General features: G+C 42.6%; 2 protein-coding genes across 2 annotated transcripts; one reads left to right on the top strand and one right to left on the bottom strand.

Moving 5' to 3' along the window:
* The first annotated feature begins 17 nt into the window (after window positions 1–17).
* Window positions 18–5,080, top strand: LOC124320903 (poly [ADP-ribose] polymerase 1-like). Its single transcript, XM_046783807.1, has 23 exons — window positions 18–163; window positions 246–392; window positions 458–602; window positions 670–821; window positions 893–1,104; window positions 1,162–1,375; window positions 1,469–1,551; window positions 1,623–1,748; window positions 1,807–1,905; window positions 1,970–2,130; window positions 2,200–2,357; window positions 2,421–2,487; window positions 2,746–2,953; window positions 3,029–3,227; window positions 3,307–3,639; window positions 3,701–3,829; window positions 3,895–3,993; window positions 4,058–4,201; window positions 4,286–4,298; window positions 4,367–4,490; window positions 4,554–4,653; window positions 4,720–4,821; window positions 4,885–5,080. The coding sequence occupies exons 2-23, from the start codon at window positions 279–281 to the stop codon at window positions 4,927–4,929; spliced, it is 3,027 nt and encodes a 1,008-aa protein (XP_046639763.1). The 5' UTR covers window positions 18–163; window positions 246–278; the 3' UTR covers window positions 4,930–5,080.
* Window positions 4,950–22,906, bottom strand: LOC124320904 (lachesin-like). Its single transcript, XM_046783808.1, has 13 exons — window positions 22,538–22,906; window positions 15,529–15,641; window positions 14,421–14,499; window positions 14,221–14,349; window positions 13,925–14,083; window positions 13,555–13,683; window positions 12,255–12,518; window positions 12,083–12,191; window positions 11,906–11,964; window positions 7,016–7,096; window positions 6,867–6,929; window positions 6,644–6,730; window positions 4,950–6,574 (listed from the first exon to the last, which is right to left on the bottom strand). The coding sequence occupies exons 1-13, from the start codon at window positions 22,602–22,604 to the stop codon at window positions 6,489–6,491; spliced, it is 1,425 nt and encodes a 474-aa protein (XP_046639764.1). The 5' UTR covers window positions 22,605–22,906; the 3' UTR covers window positions 4,950–6,488.

Raw genomic sequence — 22,906 nt, 5'->3', positions numbered from 1 at the left:
GTTCCTAGCGCGCCATCTCGAAATTCTACTGTTACCTAAAAACGTGCCCAACTCTGTCGGCTGCGAACTGCGAAGTTTGGAGGACGTTGTACTCGAAGTAGTGGAAAAGATTGTGTTAAAAGAATCAAGAATTCAAACTATCTGAGTGCACTGGAATATATAGGTATGGCCCATTTCAATCTCATTTAAAATTATGAACTGCTAATGCTAATTGCGGATTTTTTGTGATTTTTCCGAAATCCCAGAAATCGTGGGACGTTCATTTTCAGAAGAAAACGATGGCGGATGATTTACCTTTTCGAGCAGAATATGCAAAGACGGGTCGAGCTAGTTGCAAGAAATGCAAAGAAAACATTCCTCAAGGCACTCTACGACTTGCTGTAATCTTTCAGGTAACATTTAATTTTTTATTGTTTGGTTCAGGACTTTGTACTCTAGTACAGTATTGTTGTTTTAGGCTGCCAAATTTGATGGAAAAATGGTTTCGTGGTACCACTTTGATTGCTTTTTTGAAAGGCAACGGCCCAAATCAGCTGGTGACATTGAACATTTTGATCAATTGCGCTGGGAAGATCAAGAGAAAATTAATCAGATGCTCAAAAGTAAAACATTACTAATATTGCTATACATTGTATTTAGTTGATTTCTAACTATTTCCTTTTTCCAAAGAAATCAGTGAAGGTGGGATTGCTGAACCAAGTAAAAAAGGAAAAGGCAAGGGGAAAACAGCTAAAGTTGCTGAACCCTTTTCTGATTTTCTAATTGAGTATGCAAAATCTGGGAGAGCTGCATGTCGAGGCTGCTTAGAAAAAATTGCAAAAGTATTATAATCATTAAGTGCAAGTTCTAAGACGATCCATGTTCAAACATGTCTATAATGTTCAAATTGTAGGATGAATTGAGGATATCAAAGAAAGGATACGACACCAAAGGAGGCATGAGACATGGACAAATGTTGGATATGTGGTACCACGTCAAATGTTTTAAAGAGCGACGAGAAGAATTAGAATTTGTTAGCGGAGTGGATACAATCCCTGGATTTAAAGATCTAACTGCCGACGACAAAAAAGTTCTCTCAAAAGAACTCCCTGCTCTTTCCGCTAAGTATTGACAAGAATCGAAATTTGGAAAATCATGTATTATAACGGTTTCTTTTTTCAGCAAACGAAAAGTTGACGGGGATGCTGTCGACGGACCTTCGGATGCAAAGAAGATAAAGAAAGAAGAAAAAGAAAATGAACAGCTCAAGGAAGAGATCAAGAAGCAAAATAAAATTCAGTTTAAATACAGAGACCAGTTGGAATCTCTGACAAAACAAGAACTCCAGATTCTGCTGGAATACAATGATCAGCAAATTCCTTCTGGAACATCTGAAGTACTTGCACTTTTTATTAATATTTTTATTTTCTTCTGAGTGTTAATCAATATGTCGCATAGTTAAACTATATGCAGCTATTTATCTTTTTAGATGTTGGACCTTCTTGCCGATGTAATGGCGTTTGGAGCTTTGCTTCCATGCAATGAATGCAAAAGTGGACAGTTTTTCTACAAGTGATTAAAATAATAGAAATTTCAAGTCGGTAAGCCTTACCTATATAGATTTTCGTCTTCTTCTGCAACAGGAGTGGCATGGGTTATCAATGCTCTGGAAACATGAGTGGCTGGACGAAGTGCCCCAACTCGACAACAACTCCCGAAAGGAAACCATTCAAAGTTCCATCGGACCTCTCGGAAAATTACTCATTTTTGTAATAAGGCTGTTGTTGCCATACATTAAGTTACTTTCTAAACTTTATTCTTCTATAGGAAAAAGTACAAATATGTTCCCGGACAGAGGGTAATCCCAGCGCTAACTCGCACTATTCGTATGAATCCAACCGAAGAAGTGAACGTGAAAAAAGAAAAGTAGCTATTTACTCAACTGGATAACGTGCTAGTTCTGTCTATTAATGTTTTCTTTTTCTATTAGATCCGATTCGAAACGCCCACCCACACTAGAAGGCTTGAAATTCATTCTTGATTCCAAGCTTGAAAAGTCTAAAGAAAAAGTCGAAGCTGAAATAAAAAAATTACTAGGTTCTGTAGGTTCGCGCGTTACCGAAAAAATTGCAGCCGTAATTTCCACGAAAGGTTAGAAATTTGAGTGGGTAGTTTCTCTTATGAGATTAAGCCTTTATATGTGGTATTACTGTTTTACAGACAATTTAAAAGAAAAGGATTCAAAGTTGAAGAAAGCGTCTGAACTCGGTATTCATGTTGTAGACCTTAGCTTTTTGGATGCAATCAAAGCAAGCACTGGCGAATCTGCCTCATCCATTATAACGAAGAAAAACATCGCACCATGGGATTGCCACAGTGTAAATATTTTTCTTTTATTGCCCTAATTTTTGAGATTTTTTTTTAAACTGTAATAAATCTAGATCGAGAAGCGTCTTGGTTTGGACGAGTCGGGTGCCACGAAATCTTCTGGAAAATCGAAAGGCTCAGGTTGGTTGGACTGTTTATTACTTTTAATGTTTCCCAGTAAAAACTGTAGTATAACAATGGGGGAGTCATACGCTTTAAACTTGCAAGTAAATCAAGTTCAAGGTCACAACTCAATCCTAAATTAATTGAGTCGTCTGATGACTATGAAGGGATCCAAGTCTGCCCTCATAGACAGATACGCGACTAACATATTTGTTGATTTATTTCACGCTAAAAACGAAGCTGAATCTCGTAACTAAATTGTGTTTTCGTTTGCAGAAAAATCTGGTTCAGGCATGTCAGATAAACTGAAGCTGAAACTTAAAGGAGGAGGGGTAGTTGATCCCGATTCTGGTTTGGAAGATAAAGCACATGTCCTGAAGACGAAAAATGGTCTGTACAGCGTTGTACTTGGGATCGTTGACATTCAAGGTGGAAGAAATTCTTACTACAAACTTCAAATTCTTGAACACGACAAAGGAAACAAGTAAATTGGCTTCGCTTCCCTCAGTGGCAATTGTAGATAACAACTATAATTTTTTTTTTTTTTTAAATTCGACAGGTGGCATGTATTCCGTGCTTGGGGTCGAGTTGGTACAACGATTGGAGATACCAAGCTAACTAAGATGGATACCAAACAAGAAGCAATAGAGGATTTTGTTGCTCTGTACGAGGAGAAAACTGGGAACCTTTGGGAAAATCGAGATAATTTTGAGAAGCAGCCCGGAAAACTCTACCCTCTAGATATTGACTACGGAGAGGTATTTTCTATTTTTCTTGTGTCTTTTTGAAATTATGTAATGACATCAATTTTTTTAAATGTGATTTCCACACTTACAGTCAGAAACAGATTCACGTATGACGATCGCCAATTCGACATCGAAGCTTCACCGATCTATTCAAGAATTGGTCTGCATGTTATTTGATGTCGAAGCCATGAAACGGACGATGGTAGAATTCGAATTAGATCTAACCAAGATGCCTCTTGGTAAACTGAGCAAGAAACAGCTGGAAAAGGCGTACGGGATTTTAAGTCAGGCTCAGGAAATGTTGGATTCGAAAGATGTATCGAAGACTAAATTCCTCGATATCTCGAATCAGTTCTACACACTCATTCCGCACGACTTTGGAAGAAAAACTCCGCCTGTTCTTAGCGATAACGAAATCATTAAGGTAATGGATTAACTCATTGTCCTTCCAGCATGATGTAGTATAATCTCGATTTGTTTTCTAGTCTAAACTGGAGATGCTTGAGAGCTTGATGGAAATCGAGGTGGCCTTCAGCTTGCTGAAAGCCGGCGATGCTGTCAAGGATAAGGATCCCATCGATGCCCACTATGAGAAGCTTAACACTGAAATTGAAGTAACAATATTTATTCCTTTCATGTTTTGTATTGCGTATCATTCCTTATTTTAAATTATCTCTAGGTTTTGGACAAGTCTTCCGAAGAATTTAGTGTTATTCAAACGTATGCAAAGAATACTCACGCATCAACTCATACTCAATATACTCTCGAAGTGGAAGAAGTAAGTAGAAGAGAAGTAGTTTCACGTTAGGACTAGCAGTTAACCTTTTCGTTTTCTTTCCCAGGTATTCAAGGTGGTTCGGAAAGGAGAATCGAAAAGATTCCGTCCGTTCTCCAAATTACCCAATCGCAAGCTCTTGTGGCACGGATCTCGTGTTTCCAATATGGCTGGTATCCTATCTCAAGGGTTGCGTATTGCCCCACCTGAGGTAAAATTATATTTATTTGTTATATATTTGACTTTTTTCTTGATTAACTATCGTCCTTTCTTTATTTTGGGTGAATTTCGATAGGCTCCAGTCACTGGTAATTTCTTCTTGGCTACTCAACTACATCGCGATGATCAAATTTGTTAATGCTTTTGTTGTTTTTAGGCTACATGTTTGGCAAAGGTATTTATTTTGCTGACATGGTTTCAAAGTCTGCCAACTATTGCGTCACTTCAAAGAGCAATCCTGTTGGTATGTTGTTACTCTGTGACGTAGCGCTGGGCAAAAGGTATAACTTTGTAACTTACACTCCCTCTAAATTTCTAATTGAAATGTCGATTTTTTAAATTAGTTACGAGCGCAAGGAAGCCGATTACATTGAGAAACTGAAAAAAGATTATCAGAGTGTTCTCGGAGTCGGCAAGACTGAGCCTAATCCCGATGAATTTAAGGTAATTAATTCAAACTTTGGTCTCGTACATGAATGGAGCACTAAACAGCTTATCGTTCGATAATAGATGTTGGGCAACGTCAAAGTTCCACTCGGCAAACCTGCTGCCACGAAAGTTAAGGGATCGTCGTTACTGTACAATGAGTACATTGTCTATGATGTCGCACAGGTAATCAACTTCATTACAATGACGATTTTTGTGTCAAAATCTGATTTTGATGTTTGGCTTTAGGTGAACATCAAGTATCTTATCAAAACAAAATTCCACTACAAGTGAAAAGACATTTTTGAACTCCAAACGTTTTGTTAATCACAGAACCATTTCGCATTTTAAGTTTTACCAATGATCGATCAAATTCCCTCCTGTTTTTCCCTAATTAATTTGTTCTGTTCCTACCTTGAAGTTAAACAAGTTTCTTGACAGCAAACCTTAAGACGTTGTTTTTTTTTATTTTGATGTACAGTACGTATAAAGGATAGCTGCCAGGCTGCAACTGGTAAGAATGATCCTTTATTTCTTTAAATCCTGTCCATCGAAGCGTACTGTAAATCGCAGTCTCCGTCAAGTCGTTTTTCTTTTCCACGTGCTCTTCATCTAGATCTGGTTGGCGAGTGTTTATATCCTCTCACTGTTTCTCTCACTTTCCTTGTTTCCGTTCTCATATCCGGATGTTATCTTCATCGGTCCCTGCGATACCGTTAACAATGTTGACGTTTGAGATCGAAACAACTTGGCGGTGACGGGTGTCGTACTACTCGATTGTTTCGGACCTATTCTCAGCCGCCAGATTTGAACGATGGGAGAATCTTAAAAGTCGTGACAGTTTCCAATGTATTCGATGAAGATGTTACGTAACAGAGATGTATCAACAAAGAGGAGACGGGCAACAGAAATAGCGGCAGCCTTGGCATATTATTGTACACGCGATGGGGAGGGTCGTCTCGGGCTTCTCTGAACTAGGAATCGAATATATTCTGTATAAATATATACACTATGAATGCAGGAATGGGGAGAAAGAACAACACGCTGCAAAGACGATGATGATGAGCGAGAAACTCGATGGAACAACCTAAAAGAGGGGGGGGGGGAATGAAACATCAGCAGCAACAGTCTTTTCAAAAGTTTGGGGTATTCGTTGAAAAGATGATAGTGATTAGGATGACGACTCGACAGTGCAGTGAAGAAGAGAAATGCCGAGAGCTTTTAATTGGTTGCCATTGTGTATACATTAGTAGTACTGTGTCACTCGTCCGCACCAGAGTTGCGTATCATAAACATTTGCTGCCGGAATCGGAACAAGGAAAGGGGGGGGGGAAGAAGGGAATCGTGAAGATCTGATCTAAACTTGTTAGTTCTTCCTACATTTTCAACAACCTCGTCGCCTATCCTTTTCTCATTTTGGCGGAGGATTATATATCCAGTTTTTAGTTTTTTTTTTTTTGTTTCGATGAGTCAAAGTGAAGTGAAAAAGGTCTGGGGTAAAAATATGAATGAACAATTTACAAAGCGAAATCGACCGGCAATCATTGGAAACATTCACCGATTGCCGGAGTGACTTTGCTGTTTGTATTTTTTCTTCTCTTTTTTTGTTTTCTATTGATCCACTTGTCGTTTGATGATCGCGCGATGCCGTCTCTCGTCGAGAAGATGAAACAACAGAGAGTCGAGATTGGTATACAACAAAAAAAAATAACGTAACAAAACAAACAAGCCACTTTGGCTCAGCCGACTTATTATTGTGTGTAGGAACTTTTTTTTTATCTTCTTCTTCTTCTTTTGTGACAGACTGTCGCTTTTCTCCGTTTTCTTTCGGGTCGGCCCGGCTGGAAACCCGTTCATCTGTTGAGCGATGACTTGAGGGTCCACAGCAGCAGCAACACTGCCAAGTGAAATAACCCGAATGTCATCACTCCCGGCGCACCTATTATCACCGGATTACAGGATTAATTATTATAATTTGATTGTTAATTAATTGACAGTTGATGTATACCTTGACTCGAGGAAGAAGGAACTTCTTTTTGGTGACTTACGGGGCGAGAGAGATTGGTGCTGGAATCGCGCGGAGCGTCGCTCATGTCTTTTTGGACGTGGGCGGAGTTTTAATGAAGTGTGCATTAGCGTTTTGATAAATTTAACAGAGTTTTCAGTGTGGGCGAAGAGCCAAGAAAACTGGGGGGAGATTATGAAAATAGAAAAGATATAATAGAACCTACTTTTTGTCCCGGCGCTGTTGCCGTTTGCCACCTGCTTGCCCGTCTGTAAATCTTCTGTCGATTCTAAACAACCAGATTGGTATAAATTAGACACGAACCACAATTGTTTTTATTATGAGCTTTATTTTTCGACTAATTCTTTACTGTACCTGTGCTAGTCAAGACTTCACTCTTGGTCGTTTCGCCGGTCTGCTGGACGGTTTTCACCAAGTGGCCCGTCCGATCAGTTTCTGTATAAACAAACGGTTGAATTGGTGAGTTTATTTTTTTTTTATTAGATAAAAAAAAATAACTACAGTGATGGTTTTATGTCACGTAAAAGCTCATATGATTTGACAGCAGTAACGGCAGTTGCCATAGTTGTTCTTTTTGCGATCCCAATAACGATAATAATAATTCATTTTTTTACAGTTGGAAGAACCCGGAAATGGCATTCGGCCTTCTATACAGCGGAAATCCCGACATGGACTGCGTAGTCTGCGTATTGTAAGGTCCGGAATCAGAATTCGTCATCCGACGCGGAAGGGAAAGCGGAACGGGAGTCTAGTCTGATTATCCACCAACCAACGACAGAGTAATATTCCCTTTTTAGTGAGCAATTCCTCGCGCCCATCTTATCCAGCAAGTTGATGGATTATTATTACGAACCTATTTGTGTTCGACAAGGCTGGTGACTTTGTGTATGGACAGTCACAGGCTCCTAGTAGCCTACGTATATCGGCACTCTATAGTGGAGCGAAGAGAGCGCGGGACCCATTATATTACATTGATATCTAGGCCACAAAAAGTTGATTCACTTGCTGGGCGTCTCTTTTCCTCTTTTGACTCTTTGCTCTTGATCTCTTGTCTGTGTCCGAGAAGCCCCCCCGCCATGGATAATAGATGGTACGAGCGGGGCCGGAGGGTAAAAGAGAGAGAAAAGAGAAAAAAGTGGAGGACGCAAGGAGCGGTATATAGCAGACGGAGCAAGCTAAACTCGATCAAGCAGGATGCTCTTCCCATGGGTCGGCCCCCATTAGGAGCTGCGCGCCGCTATAGACTGGTATATCAGTCCCGTGCGCTGTTCGTCTTTCTCTATCTCTCTCTCGACTGCGAACCAAGTGAAGCGAAATAAATATCAGAAGAACCTTCCTCCTACACGGACCGAAAAGAAAATAAAAAAGAAAAGCAAGCGAAAAAAAAAAAGAAGTAGAGAGGTATAACCTAAAGGCTTTATTTCGGCTCCTAGATGTAGCTGGAAGAAAGAAAGAAATTCAGACAAGAGAAACAAAACGACAGTTGACTCACGTGAAGCGCAATGAGATTTTAGCTCTAGCTCCTTGACTTTTTCTTATTTCTTTTTTGGCTCCTCTTCTTTTTCAAAGGATCTTTCTTTTGACTCTTTTTATTATTATTATTTTCTTTTTTGCTTTGGCTTCTTTCAGCTCTTGTCTTCTTCTTCTTCTTCTTTCTACATTCAATTCCGACAGCAAAGGTCTGGAGTACTAACGAGAGCCGTGCTGATGTTGTCATGCCCTTTTGCCTCTACCCGCGCGCTCCTCGGCGATGGATATCTTTCACTTGCGTATGTCTTCTGGTGTACTCTTCAACGGGATATACGCTAGATACTACCACTCTATAGACTTATATATATTAGACTGATGTGCACGCTCACATCTGAAAAAGTGTGAAGAATTCGGAGCTTTATCTTTCGACTCCCCCCTCTCTCTCCACCAGGAAATTCGTCGTTCCTCTGGGCAACCTCCCCCCACGTCTTTCTGTGTGCCACGACGGAGTAATCTGATTCAGTCGCCACTTCACTTTTGTTTCTTTATACCAGTTCTTCTTTCTTCTCTCTCTTGTTAGCCCTCATGTTTCCTCCTCTGTGTGTGTGTATGTTAACAAAAAGAAAAGAAAACTTATTGCCCTTTTGTATTCACGGAGAACGTCCGTCTTATGAATATCCAGCGTCTGTTTTTTTTCCTGGTGCGGAGTTGGGAGAAAACGGAATCGGCACGGCTGCACGTAAGATGCTTGGCTTGGATGTCTACTACATCTATTACGTTGGCGCTCATTTTCCCGTGTGTACCAGGGAATAAATCGTCGGGGATCACTTCAAGCGGAGGATGGAACGACCGCTGTTTAATCGCATTGTCAACGAGCTATTAAGGAAATAAGGAAGGAAGCGGGAGATCTCTCCCAGTCGTATCAAGGGGGGACTATATAACCTCTCGTCGTTGATCGATTATGATTCTCAATTTCTGCTCGACTATCTTTACTGCCGGCCGAGGGATCGGCTGAACGACATGCGCCACTTGGGCGACGAGTTTTTAGTTCCAGGAAAATGATGAGCCAAACTCAACTTAGACACACTCGACGGAGCTGATTGATCCGGACTCTCTAGTCAAGACAGCCGTATGTTTATTGCTCTTATATACCGTCGTCGTCGTCGTCCTTTTGTTCTAGTTTGAAGCGAATTTACAATAAATGATGAGCAGAACCGCTCGCTTGTTTTCACCCCTCATCCGACAGCGAAACAGCCAGACGTAATGGGCCCATTATTCATTCATTCAAAACGATGATTCTACAAATCGGAAATGACATTCGAATCGGTTCCGTCTCATCATCGCAAATGCATACGAATATACCCTTTTTGGGGTGAACAGTTTATAAATGAATTTCTTGCTCATTTGATGATGTGTGTGGCTGGGAGCTCTGGACACTTTCCACTTGGTAATGATTTTTTGATTTCGGCGCTTCTTAAATACCTTCCCCCCCTTGTCCTCTCTCCCTCCCTCCTCCCAGTTTGCACAGATAGATTGTCTGTGTGTATAGGACTATACGCAGACAATGTATATAGACACTCCATCAGCCGTGTGATGATGAAGCTCGTGCACTGCTGCACACATACTATCCCCCCCCCCCACCCAACTCCCGCTCCACCCCGGCGTCCACCTATAGACTTGCGCCCGAGCTGCGACGGTGGTAATTAAGGCAAATGAGAGTTAACAAAGAGACAGACAGGGAGAGTGATAAGAACAGGAAGACCCTGTTATGTGAAATTCCTGGACGTTTATACATACACACACTCAGACACACAGTTTGACGGAAACTCTCGGCTCTACACTGCTGCTCATGTCAAGAGAGGCTAAAGAGTTGAACAAACATGACATTATCAACTTGTATGCGTTGGTGTATACGTGTGTGTATGTGCCAAACTGGTTCATATCTTTGTATCAACATTTCCGCCGGCGATTTCATATTCCCGTGAATCAGGAAATGAGCCTATTGGATTGCGATTACGACGAATTTGATGAAGAGCCGTAATAATCAGCAGGCCGTCCTATCCACACATCATCAATATGCTCGACGTCAACAGGGGGAGGAGAAAGAGAGATCGGATAGCGGCTGTACACACGTATAACGAGCCTGTGTGTAGAGATATCAATAACAATTTTTCTTTTTTTTTTCCCTCTCCCATTCTTTATTTTTTCTTTATTTCCTCGTACGTCAATCGGCGGATGTAACGGTTGAAAGGGAAGACCGGGAGGCCGAAAGGGGGAAATTGGGAAATAAAAGTCCATGTAGGCCTGTAGATCCCATAGTGTATAGACGTATATCCAGTACGAACAGAGAGAGAGAGACATATCCGTTCGATATAAGGTCGTTACTCTCGTTAGCCCTACAGATATCGGATCCAAGCCGCAGCGTTGACATCGACAATGCCGAGGGTCGGCGGATCAGTTTAACACAGACCCGATGATGTTGTAGATTTACATTCGTAATATATCAATTTTGGAATCCAATAGAAATACAAAAGGGCCGATTAACGGTCTGTGACGCGACCTTTTTTTACGATCATCGTCGTACGTATATATAATTGGCCTATATAAAAGAAGCGCTCGCATGCAGCGGCTTATACATGATAGACGGATCAGTCGACAAAAAAATTATTGAATCGCTGCTTTTTTTTTAAAACCCGGATCGCTTATTATTTTCGCCGCCCTTATCCGCGCACTCTTCTCGGTGATGAATCGATAAATATTCCGCTAGCTGGCTCCTTGCTGTATACACGCATTCAAAACGGGGAATCCGGTCTTCTCTCTCTAGCTGCTGGATGCTGTTGTCTGTTGTTGTATATTATCCTCTTTTGATTCCCATGAGCTGTCGGAAGCGATCAGAATGGCCCATTGTATCCTGACACACACCGACCGTAGTAGTACAGACAGCCTCGGCGTCTTGTCTTCATTATTCACATATCGCAATGAATTATTGAAGAAGATTCTTAAGACCTTTGGATGCTGCTCGGTTTTATACGAAAATCGAGAGAGAGAGAGTAGTTTCTGGCTTTTTTTTATTTTCACGATCCGCTGCAAACATCAGGCAGACGTGTGGTGGTACAACGTAGTCGTAATCGTACGTTACATATACACACAGCCCGCGCATCTATAATGGAGAGAGTTTAAGACTTCCGACGTGTTCGCCGATGGAGTTTCCTCCTCCTCCCCCTGCTGTTACCCGGGCCGGGCGACGTCAATTCCGACTTGCTGTGTCAAGTCTCGTTATACCGCTGCGACTATTCGACACGCTTTAGGCCGTGAAACGACGTCAACCTCTCGAGACTTGGTTGCTGTCGACAATAACCTTCTTCGCACAGCTCGAGAGAGTTAAAGCTCCGCGTTTATCTGTGCATGGTGTTCTTGTATATAGGCCTGGCTGCGTGTGTGTGTATAACGTCGGTAAATATGTGTGCGCAACACATGTACTCGAAAGTGTACTTCACTGTATATCTATAGAAATGCGATGGAAGGGCAGCAGCAGTTGGGCGGAGCTTCAATTTTTTACGGAAGCGGCCGATATCAACCGCGCCCTTGATCGATTTTCAATCAAAGGCGCGTGACTCGAAATCCCTGGGTGATGTATGTGTATAAGGCAGTCGCTATATAGGGTCAGTCACTCAATGCGCATCGGTTTCCATCTCTTTTTCACGGTCCGTTTTCAATTTTAAATGGGCGGATGGGGGAGGGGGAGTGAGCGAAAAGTCAATGAAATCAACTCACGATAGATCTTGATGGTGCCGTCCGTCTCTCCGCGCGGGTTCTTGGCGACGCAGCGGTATCTTTTCATTCATTGCCGCATTGAATGAAAAAAAAAAAAAATTCAATTTCAATGTTAATTTTTCCTTATCGAATTAAGTGCTGACACATAAAAAAAAAGGAAATGAAATAGAAACTCACGGTCCGTAATCTCTGACGGTCAGGTGGCGAATGGTCAATTTCAAATGGGTCATGTAAGACGAGGGGTTCATGTTGGGAGTCGAGAACGGGGCATCTCCGGCAATGTTTTCTATAAAGAATATATAGTTTAATTATTATTGTGAGATAATCTACGTATTTTTGTAATTTTTACTTTTCTTGTCGTGAAATCCTCCGTTGTTGGAGGAGACCGTGTAGGAGGAGCGAGTTCCGTTGGACATGTGCTGTTGCTGGACTGCGGCTGTAACTCCGTTGATGCTCTCGATCCTGTACTTTGTCGGATCGTGAAGGACTTGGCCGTCCGGTCTTGCCCAGTAGTGCAGCGCAGCCGGGTGAGCTTCCAGCCAACATTCAATCGTCACTGTGGCGCCCAGTGGAGAGCCCACCAACTGCTGCGGTACCCAGACCATCGGCGGGACTGTCCATCATTTAAAAAATAAAAAAATTGAAATGGTATCGTATAACCATCGTATCTTATAGCCAAAGTCGTTAGACGAGAGAAATTTATCACACAACAGTTTCCAACGTTATCTAACGTCTGACGGCACTCTCAGTTGCCAGAGCAATTAAATATAGGAGGAGGTGGGAGTTCAAACTATTTAGTATTTAATAATAATGAATCAATACGTATTAAGTCTGCAAGCTCCCTTATGCCATTTGCGATTTGGGGATGTTCAACTTGAAATGCCCTCGGGATACGATCATTACGAATTCACTGTGATGCGCAATGTCGCTGTCTGCTCCCATTTTCGTACCGTTCCGCCCGTCCTCTTCATTCGCCCCCGTTTACGATACATCTCCAGCAGCCCCTTTTGGCAAAATAACGCACACAGAAATATATCTAGAGCTGGTTCTCCGAGTAGGACGTCATTTGATTCCACGGAACTCAAATACCGCACTGCTCCGCCCCTGGTAAATACCGTACGAACTAGACTCGACAACTTTTTGCCTTTCTTAATTCTCTTGAAGTTTTTTTCATTTGTTTTGTTTTTCGCCGCCAAATGCGCTGATCTTTTCCGCCAAGTCTCATCCGGTCTTCCGCGGATGTTCATATCAGATCAACCCCAACGGAACAAAAAAACTATTTCCCTTCCGTTAGTCTAGCGTCTCTCCCGTTTGCAAAGTGAAAAGTGTATGTGAGTTGTGGGCAAAAGAAAAAATTCCCATTCAAAAATCAAACAAATCCCTTTGGAAAGAAGCAAACCCAAAACTAAACACGGCCGTCTGTTGCTAAAAAAATGAGCGTCTGCAGGGCACATGTGTGTCAAGCCGCTAAGCGGCTTTAGTAGTTACGTTATTCAACGAGACGAGTTTACAAATAAAAAGCGTCGAAAAGTCAACATAGAGTCAACATAGAGAGTCGAGAGATAGAGAGAGAGAGAGAGCAATCCTGTAATGTAAGTTGAATGTCTGAGCAAATAATAAGAGAGAGAGATGAGAGATGTGAGACTCACAGTCGACGCTGACATAGATCCTCTTGCTGACCGTCGGGGGTACACCGTTGGAGGCGATGCAGAGGTAGACTCCCATATCCAGTCGGCTGATTTTCTGCAGTTCCAAGCTCGAGCCTTCCACTTCCGTGCCTTATTATTACATCAATAAAGCCAGCTGGTTATACACATTTAGTTTTAGACTTTGGAAAATCTGGCCAGCTCTAATAATACATATATTATACGTCATTATCTTGATCAACATCAACTCGACCGCCGGAGATTGACATTAGCGGGTTAGATGTCTACTCTCGTCTCAGAAGAGCACAGCACACACACAAAACAACATACGGCCAAACAAAGAAAAACAAAGGGAAAAACTTGTAGTACTAACTGGAGAAGCTCTTGTTGGTGGAGATTTTGCGGCCGTCCTCCCGGCGCCACTTGACCGAAGGCGTCGGCGACCCACGAGCCTGGCAGGTAAGGCTCAAGTCGCTGCCTTCTCGCACGATCACGTCCGAGCTGCTGGCGCTGTCCTCAATCGTCGGTGGCACTGTGCGTAGTCACATTCGTCGTATTTTTAATTCATTTCGGAAATGACATTTTTCGGTAAAAGTCACCAAAATGGCGCGCGTTTCAAATATAAGGAAAAGGCCTTTTTTATAAACAAATAATCAGATTAAATCTTACCGACGATGTTGAGATAAGCCGACTGGGTTTTCGCCTGGGCCGTGTTGATCTGACAAAGGTAACGTCCTCGATCGGCTTCTTGGACATCGTTCAGGTGTAAATGCCACGTCCGGTGATTCTCGTGAGACACTGAAACCGCCAGAACAAGTCCGCGTTGCATTAATTGTTATGGAATTTCATTCAGATGTGTATAGGCCTACCTCCGACTCGAGGATTTCGCGTAATTACTTGATTGTACACCGTCAATATGGCGGACCGTTCGAAATGAATCCAAGCCACCTACATGGAAAAAAGTTTCGCCGTCGTTCCAAATAAGAAACATTCAAGTTTGAATCAAATTTGGCCATCGACATTCAATTTAAAGAGAGAAAGTGCAAGAAAAATGAAACAAAAAACAAAAACAAACAAACAAAGAAATTGAATCGACGAAAGGAATAAAACAATTTTGAAGTAGCTGGTCTTATAGTCTTATTGATCAAGTGAGCAGCGCTCAAGGAATACGAGATGGGTAGTATATATACAGCAGAGTCTCTAAAAGGAGGGGGGGCATCGATTTGTCAAACTGCTGTCCGATAATGGGCTGTTTGAAATTGTTAAGAGAGAGAAACCCTTCCGCGAGTGCGAGTGTTGATGGCCGACTATAGAATAAGAGTCTACGAGGAAGACGTGAAGGAGTTGAGGATAGAGCGCCGGCAAAGTGCTGAACTGCTGCTGCTGTTGGCCGGACAGAAGCCGAATGCGCGTTCTGTTAAAGGCAGCAGCAAACTAAGTTATCTACTCTGCTCAGCAATATACGTAAGAGGGCAAGGCAGAGGAGACTGATGCTGGGAGGAATAAGGACAGCGGGAGCAGAGAGTCGTGGGGCAGCTGATTCGAATGTTCAACAAAAGACGGACAGCCCAGCAGTGTGTGTGTGTGTGTGTGTCGTATGGTGTATACATATACTGTGTGTATACTCTCCCGGGGGGACTTGATAGTTTGGATGGAAGAGAAAGGAAGAGAATAGAAACGAGTCAGAGTGAGAAGTTGCACAGGCGGGCAGAAGATTCGAATCGGGCCCACGCCCATGAAGTGTCGACGACAGCAAAGAATGACCAAGTCTAAAACGTCAATCATTTGATTGAGGGGGAATAGTCTATATAGGCCGCGGTTCATGCAGTTTGAGGCTATATAGACAGGCGGGTGGACTGGGGGGCGGACGGACGGGAGGGGAGCGAGTTGAAAGTCTAAAATGTCTAACAAAAAGAAAAAAGGGAAATATAAAAGTCAAAAGAGCAGAAGAAGAAGAAGAATAAAAGAGAAAGAGACTTTGTAACTGGTGCCCAAGTGTCGAACGTGACAGGAGAACTTGACGTCTCGGCCGACGGGTACCGTGATGTTCTGTACTGCGTCCACGAATTCCGGCTCCAAGTGGCCGCTCACTGTGAATGTCAAACAGAAATTGTCTTTTACATTTGTCGATGTCGTCGCCTCCTTTTTTACTTTTCGCTTCTGTGTTTGGTATTCAATTCTTAGATTTCTTTTCTTTTCAAGACTTTGAAATTCGCTTGAAATTCACGAAGAAAAAAAAATCCAGCGACAATAGAAGGAAGGAAATAGATCATATACGTATATACACATGCGGCGGCCATACAAAATGATTGTACGTATTCACATTATTGTAGACTCTAGAACCGTAGAACGTAGGTCTAATATGTATAATTGTATAAATGAAAATACTAGAAAGGGTGAAACCTTTGGACGGCCAATTAATGTAAAAACAATGTCGTAAAGTAGAAGGAATCACCTTCAAAAGAAACGAGGGACAGGTTTCCATGGCAATGCACGTCAACCACAAAGTACAGCAAATTGTAAAGCATTTTATTCCGGTGGAAGGTTCATTTGTTTCGAAAAAAAAAAGGTTATAACCTAAAATTAAATGTCGCTATAAAATGAAATAAAGACTGGGGCGCACTACATACTTGGAAATTCTGCGCAACAAGACTATAAAGGAACAAGGAAACATTTTCGCCAAAGTTTCGTAAAAAGATTATCGAGAGGAGATTTATCTTTCAGAATGAGCGGGATAAAAATAATAGGCTATAGAATATTAGCCAGAAAGAGCTTAGTACCTATATCTAGACTTTATTTTGTTTTAGATTTTGGACCGTTTTGGACGTCATGTACGACGTATAGATCGTTGAAAGATGTATAGATTCGCATCATTCGTCGCAGTCGAGCGCAAATAGATGGGCACACGGGAGAGCAACACATTTAGTCGTAACATATAAGCCACAGAACATGTGTGTACACCCAGATGAGAGAGAAACACGGAGAGAAACTAATCGCATTTGAATAATTAATCGACTGCAGAACGAGCTGACGCACAGTTGGAGCTAGATAGAAAGCAAGTTGCCATCTGCCATCAGGTCGCCAGGGAAAACAATAATATCTTGTGAGGGCGAGAGAGATGCGCTAGGTGAAGTTGAAGACTGGGTGGGTGGAGTACCGGCCTCGTTTTCGTTTAGCCTATTGCGTTGTCATGGTCAAACAATATGTATGCTACACCGGGCGTATATATAAATTCGAGCCAAACACGTCCTATTTACTGTTCAGTTTACATAAGTTGGAATGCCATTGACTTTAATAGGGGGGCCTATATTTCCAACATGCGTTGATCTCGTTTATTTTTTAGTTATTTAAACATAGTCAATTCAAAACAGACGAATTGCGTCGGGGAACAAAAATTTCGTCTTTATTTGATAAGAAACAATTTTGATACTGAAAACGTTCATGGGAATTGAGAGCTCACGCTTCAATTCGCCAATTACATCATTCCATTTTACCTGGGCGCTGCTGTGCGCCCCGTGTAATTGAACAACAAACGAGACGGACTGATGGGTACCGCGTACAAGAAGAAGAAGAAGAAGAAGAAAAAGTTTCTCCAATGAAACGATGGATAATAGACTCTTCTTTTCTGACGATCAATAAGACTTCTATTCATAATGGGCTGTAACGGAATCCACCGTCTAAACCTCTAGAGGTTGGTGTATTATGCCTCGAGTGTACACACCTAACGAGTAGCAGAGCAAGGAGAAGAGGGCTATATAGCCAGCTAGCTTCTGGAAAAAGGACGTGGTAGAAGCGCCAGGAGTCAGAAGAGGCAGTCGAGGAGTAACAAGATCTTTGAAGATAACAAGGACACTGAGACCTGCTCCTCTTCTTATACGTATATATATAAATACTACTACTACCCTACTTCTATACTCTACTACGAGACTCTAATGTCGGCTATTATGTACACCCAACGTTTGGGGTATGGGGCCAACATCGGGTCATCACCCCCCTCTTTTGTTCTGGGACCCGGCGGTGAATTTCCCTCATATACTAGCGATATTTTTACACAGTATTCATCTATACTTTTGTAGTTGGAAGTCAAGAACTCAAGAGTCACCTAGCTACCCTTCCTTTTAATTTCTCTACATCCCCATGGTCTTTTTGGGTTCCACTTTTTGGCCGTCTCTTTTTGCGCACTTGGCGACGGGACTTATCTCTCAACTCGCACCACTCCAACATGTTCCCTTTTCATCGCCCAGACTCCCTTCTTATTTCTTTTTCCTACTTGTGCACAGCAAAAGAAGGAGGACGCGGTTCTCCGACGGCAATCAGAATCTGCGTTCCCTGTGCGCTGATGCCGGAGACCGAACGACATGGTTCCGAATGGCCGGTTGCGAGTGCGGCTTTTCCGAATCAATTGTCGATATACTATAGTATACTCCTGATGAAATCAAAAAGGATGCGTATAGTACTATATAGTAGATATATATACACACACACTCTGGCAGACACAGGCTATATAGTCTACGAGATTATGTGCGGATGCAGCGGTCATCCATACGCAAGCAATAAAAAAAAAGGGAATGCGCAATCGAATTTCGATTCTTCCATGTGCGATCCGTTCCCGGTCTATTCGGACACACACACGGTATCAACGTCGATCGCGGCCAATTTCACGAACTAGTGAACCGAGGAGCCGCCCGGCCTCTGAGTTCGCCTCGCCGGTCCACAGGTATACACACGTCGAGGAAGAGGAGCAGCAGCCTCATTCCGCACGAGCGCATGCAGCAGACGACGGTTCACGGTCATTGCGCTATAGCAGTTGACGTTCTTTTTTGGGGTATTGCGTATCTCCAATGATTTTCTATTTATTGGCTTTTCATTGCTCTTTCCCGGAATTGTCACATCAATAAAAGAAAGCTGGCTACACATTGGCAAGACTAATACAACAGCGATATCCTCTTCAATTGACGTAATACGTATGTTCTAGAAGGCTTTGGCAGCGATCACATCTTTAAACCCTTGATCGAAAGATCACTCCTTTGATCATCTGTGGAACTTGATCGTATAGGCTGGAGGAAGATTGACGACTGTTGCAGGACGAAGCCAAACAACAGGACATAACAAACATTTAGCCAAAAATCTAAAACATTTTTCTGTGAACTGCTGAAAATGTTGTACCGAGCGCTAATGAGTTTTTGAATTCTTGACAGCTGCTTTGAAAGCTGTAAGAAAGTGATCACTGAATTATATCCACATGACGTAATTTATTATGATTCACTAGTATTTAAGCAATTTACTTGCATAACTGTTTATTTTTATCGTCTTAGGATGTCTTGAGAGGTTTATCAAAGTCCAAGCGCAAATTATTACGTGGAAAAGAAAACATTCAATATTTCCGTCGGGTAACGCGTATACGGCGTTAAAAAAAACTGATTTTCCTTAACCCACGAGAGCTAGTTGGGAGCCAAAGAAACTAATACAGATATTGGCATTTGGGAGGACTCTAATAATACACAGCGATCCTCGTCAATTGCTTTAATATGATGGAAGGCTTTTGCAGGATTACACATCTAGCTTCTCCTTTAGTCTTGCGGCTCTGTTTGGTTTTGTATCTTAGTATATAACTTGAGGACCATAGCGTCGCCAAGCTCTTTGTCATTTCGAACGCGTTTTAACGACCCGGATGAAGTGCGATGATGGCTCCTGCGCTGCGCTCCTTGTTTGCGGCTTATAATGCAACCTTGATGTGGCTGATGCTGCTGCTGCTCACAGTTTAGCTTGATAAGTCATCGCGCGTAAGTTGTATAATATATCACACATTCCCGGCTGCTGGCTGCTGAGAGGAAGAAGAAGAAGAAAGAAAAGAATAGAAGATAGAAGAAGGTGATGATGAAAGATAGATGCGGCTGCTTGGGCTCCGCGGGAGGAGGAGGCCAAAGATGATTTTAGTATGCGGGGCGCGCGTGACGCGAAGCTGCTGCTGGTGAGGACACGCTCAGCGGATTTCTAATATGTTACACCCGATAGATCCTAGAGATTCCTCTTCTTCTTTCCAGCGCGGCGCAAGGATCACTTTCAAACGTGTAACAGACGCCCGTCGATTTGTCAAAGCTTTTCATCCTTGCGCCTTTTTGCCTTTTTCGGTGTCATATTTTTCATTTTTTTCTCTTTTCTTTTCTTGAAAACATTTTGAGATGGAACAGAATCTTTTGTTGTGATTATGGGAATAAAGCAAACGGCTAGACACGGAAGGATTCGTGTGACATTTTTCGTTATTTACAAGGGAATTCCACCGATCCAGCCGAGCGAAACAAATTTGTATCGTTCGTTTATTTCCCTTTTTTTCGTTTATCCTTCGCGCTAACAAATGACTTGCTCATGTGTGTATAACCTTTTTGAATTCGTCATTTATTGGTATCCCGGCTGAGATGCTGTGTGATGTGTATACATTTTTGACACAAATGTTTTTTTTTTATTCCCCGCGTTTCCCTTTTAATTCAAACCAACAAACGCTGCTGCTGTGTGCGTGTTGTCAATTTTCTATTTGCGGAGATTCTTCAGTCTGAGAGAAGATGTTCAAATGTTTAGTGAGGCCTCTCTCTCTCTCTCCTTCCTAGCGTGGATATCTTTGGCGACGTCAGAGAAGAAGTGGTTTTCGACGCTCAACTTGATAGTGTGTATAATGGTGCGCGGAGGAGTGGAGAGGACTCTCCAGTATCAATCAAATGGAGCCCTTCAAGCGCCTCACTCCCCTCTCTTTTCTCCTCTAGCTCCTTCACGATTGATTGAACTCTGGCGATAGCGCAACAAACGGTAGTTGGAGATTGATTCCTTTCTATTTCGGCGAGGATTTTGACGACTTTTTTTTTGGTATTATTGTGTAATGGGCGGAGACGGGAAGGGAGTAACAGTATATAGAGTGTGTCTTGGGCTCTTGGCTTATACGAGAGGAATAACCTGCGTGAAAGTGACGAGGTTATATATACCGGCGACAGATTTCGGTATATATAGGTGCCGTACAAGTGACCACGAATCACGACGAATAGAGACTGCGATCGAATTGATTGATATATACCTTCATCAAATCCCGGAATAACTATGTATATTATAGCGTCATATAAAGGCTTATAGATATAATATCTAGAGCATTTGCATAGATGAATGCGATCCTGCCCTGCAGTGGCTGATCGAATTGGGAAAATAAAAAGAGTCTCGAAAAGATTAGGGAATGACTTGAAATTTCCAGTTGCGCTTTCTCGCCTATATGGGGCCTTTTATTCGACGCAAAATCGGCTCATTTCCATCTGCCTATATGGATTAGATTATCATTGTCAAACTCTATTGAATGTCGGTATTGAGAAACGGTTTTTTGTGTGTTGCTGGTGAAGAGAAAAAGGAAAAAAACTGGTGAGCGTATACATCGATCGCCATTGGGCCATTCGGCATCAGTCAGACGAGTCCCAGTCAAATGTATCTATAATGGAGAGACGTTTGGGTTTGGCATATTGCGTGCAAACCGCCATAACGCGCCCCATTTCTCTCTATTAGGCCGACACCCGATCCTTCCACGACTGAGTGGATGGGGATATCGTGGCTGGCTGCATCTGCATCATCCCGCCACCGGCAATAGGTCAAAATTCTTCGCTCCGAATAACATGTGCAGACAGCGACCGAGTGCCACGACGCATCAGCGGCGAAATGAAAAGGTTATGAGATGCGATGATAGGGAGTATCATAGCAGCCTAGCTCGCCATCACTGCCTAATCTAATAGTCATCGATTTTAAGCGGACACAGAGCGTATAGTACATACGCCAGACTAGCTATCTATATGGGCGCAGCGCAAAGAAGCGGGTGGTTGGCTTTAATCATCATCCTCCTGTCGGGTGGAGCCATTTCCGCCAAAACATAAATCGGAAATCTTGATAAAATGATCTCCTTCATGAAGTCGATCGTCTATATGCGTCAATTGAAAATTGATTGATCCTCTATACTATATACGAAAACATGTCGGCGCTGTTTATACCTGTCACGATCTAATACAGATTGCAAAAGGGTCATTTCCTTTGATGATTATGGCAAACGCAATTGCATTATTATGTTGTATGCTGTATTATAATAGTACACGTCCTGTTTCACGTTTAATTAAACGAAAGTATTGCATAGTTTTCCGGTGCTCAGTCTTTTGTTTGTGCATTATTCCTCTCGATTTCCCTTAACGTTCAAGCGGCTGTTGCTACGAAGAACAAGGAGAGAGGCACGTCCAGCCCTTCAATCTCCTCCCAAGTTAGCCACTGCTGCGCATATTGCACAGCAGTTAGCTTCTTTTTTTCTTCGCCTGTTTCTTTCTCTTCTTCTACTTTTCCTTTATTTTTAAGACGATGTCTAGTGATACTAGAGAGCGGAGAGGAGCTATTCCTTACAGCCGATGGCCACTCAGGCAAGGAGCTTTGATGGGCTCGTGGGGAGGCATGAAACCATTTACGGGTGCCGCAACGCCAATCAAAGGCTCCCGGTTATATCTATACTTGTGTAACTCGGATAGACAGAGAGAGAGTAGCTAGCGAATGTTAGCCCTCGAGAAAATCGCCCCCGCGTCATTTGAAATACCGGGCGCGCTTATTCCGCCCTACTTAGATTTATGTATTATATAGCCGCGGCAGTTGCCGTCTGCTTGGGTTGTTGATACAACCAATTCCACCCACACTACCGAGCAATTAAACATTCTACGTACGTATATTAAGGTACTATAATGCCAGCATCACTCTATATGCATAATATCTATACGCCGCTGGCGGATATGGGCGAATACCTATAACAACTCGTCAAAGTTCAACATGTATGACCGCGTTTCAATATTAGTCAAACGTCTAATTAGTCCGGATACTAAATACGAACCCGACCGGATCTAACGAGCGCAACCCACGGAATACATATAAGGATGGAATCAATTCGAAAGAAAAACAGAAATAACATTTTGCATGGCCTCTGATGGATTACCTGCTGGAGATGTGGCGAGTAACAGGAGACCGACGGCGAGGAAATAGATCGTCGTCGTCGTCTTCATTTTGTAGAATCAAAACTTTTTCTTCCTTTTTCTTTTTTGACTTGTGCTGTGCGGGGGAAAAGAAAAAAGGCTGCGGCTGATGTTCCGCGTGTGGGCGCTATGTACCGACGACACGCAGCCTACCGACGCTCGCGGCTTCAGACGTCGTCGTGTCGCTTTTTGGGATTTAACAGTTCAATCGGGGGCGACGGTTTTTGTACGGAGGCGCTGTATCAATATATCAAGAGAAGTTGATCTCTCTCTTCTGCGACTCGGTGTATAGATGTGTAAGCACTGGGCTGTGTGACAACTCGACTCCTGAC

The sequence above is a fragment of the Daphnia pulicaria genome, chromosome 1, assembly GCF_021234035.1.
Source record: "Daphnia pulicaria isolate SC F1-1A chromosome 1, SC_F0-13Bv2, whole genome shotgun sequence".
Taxonomy (NCBI): domain Eukaryota; kingdom Metazoa; phylum Arthropoda; class Branchiopoda; order Diplostraca; family Daphniidae; genus Daphnia; species Daphnia pulicaria.
This window is presented reverse-complemented; position numbering and strand designations above follow the sequence as displayed.

Coding starts and splice junctions, on each gene's coding strand:
- LOC124320903 (XM_046783807.1), top strand. CDS start 279: ATGGCGGATGATTTACCTTTTCGAGCAGAATATGCAAAGACGGGTCGA. Junction 2,488..2,745: donor TGGAAAATCGAAAGGCTCAG/GTTGGTTGGACT, acceptor TTTCGTTTGCAG/AAAAATCTGGTTCAGGCATG. Junction 3,994..4,057: donor ATACTCTCGAAGTGGAAGAA/GTAAGTAGAAGA, acceptor TTTCTTTCCCAG/GTATTCAAGGTGGTTCGGAA.
- LOC124320904 (XM_046783808.1), bottom strand. CDS start 22,604: ATGAAGACGACGACGACGATCTATTTCCTCGCCGTCGGTCTCCTGTTA. Junction 12,519..13,554: donor GATCTATGTCAGCGTCGACT/GTGAGTCTCACA, acceptor AATGATGGACAG/TCCCGCCGATGGTCTGGGTA. Junction 6,930..7,015: donor TGAAGTCTTGACTAGCACAG/GTACAGTAAAGA, acceptor CTGGTTGTTTAG/AATCGACAGAAGATTTACAG.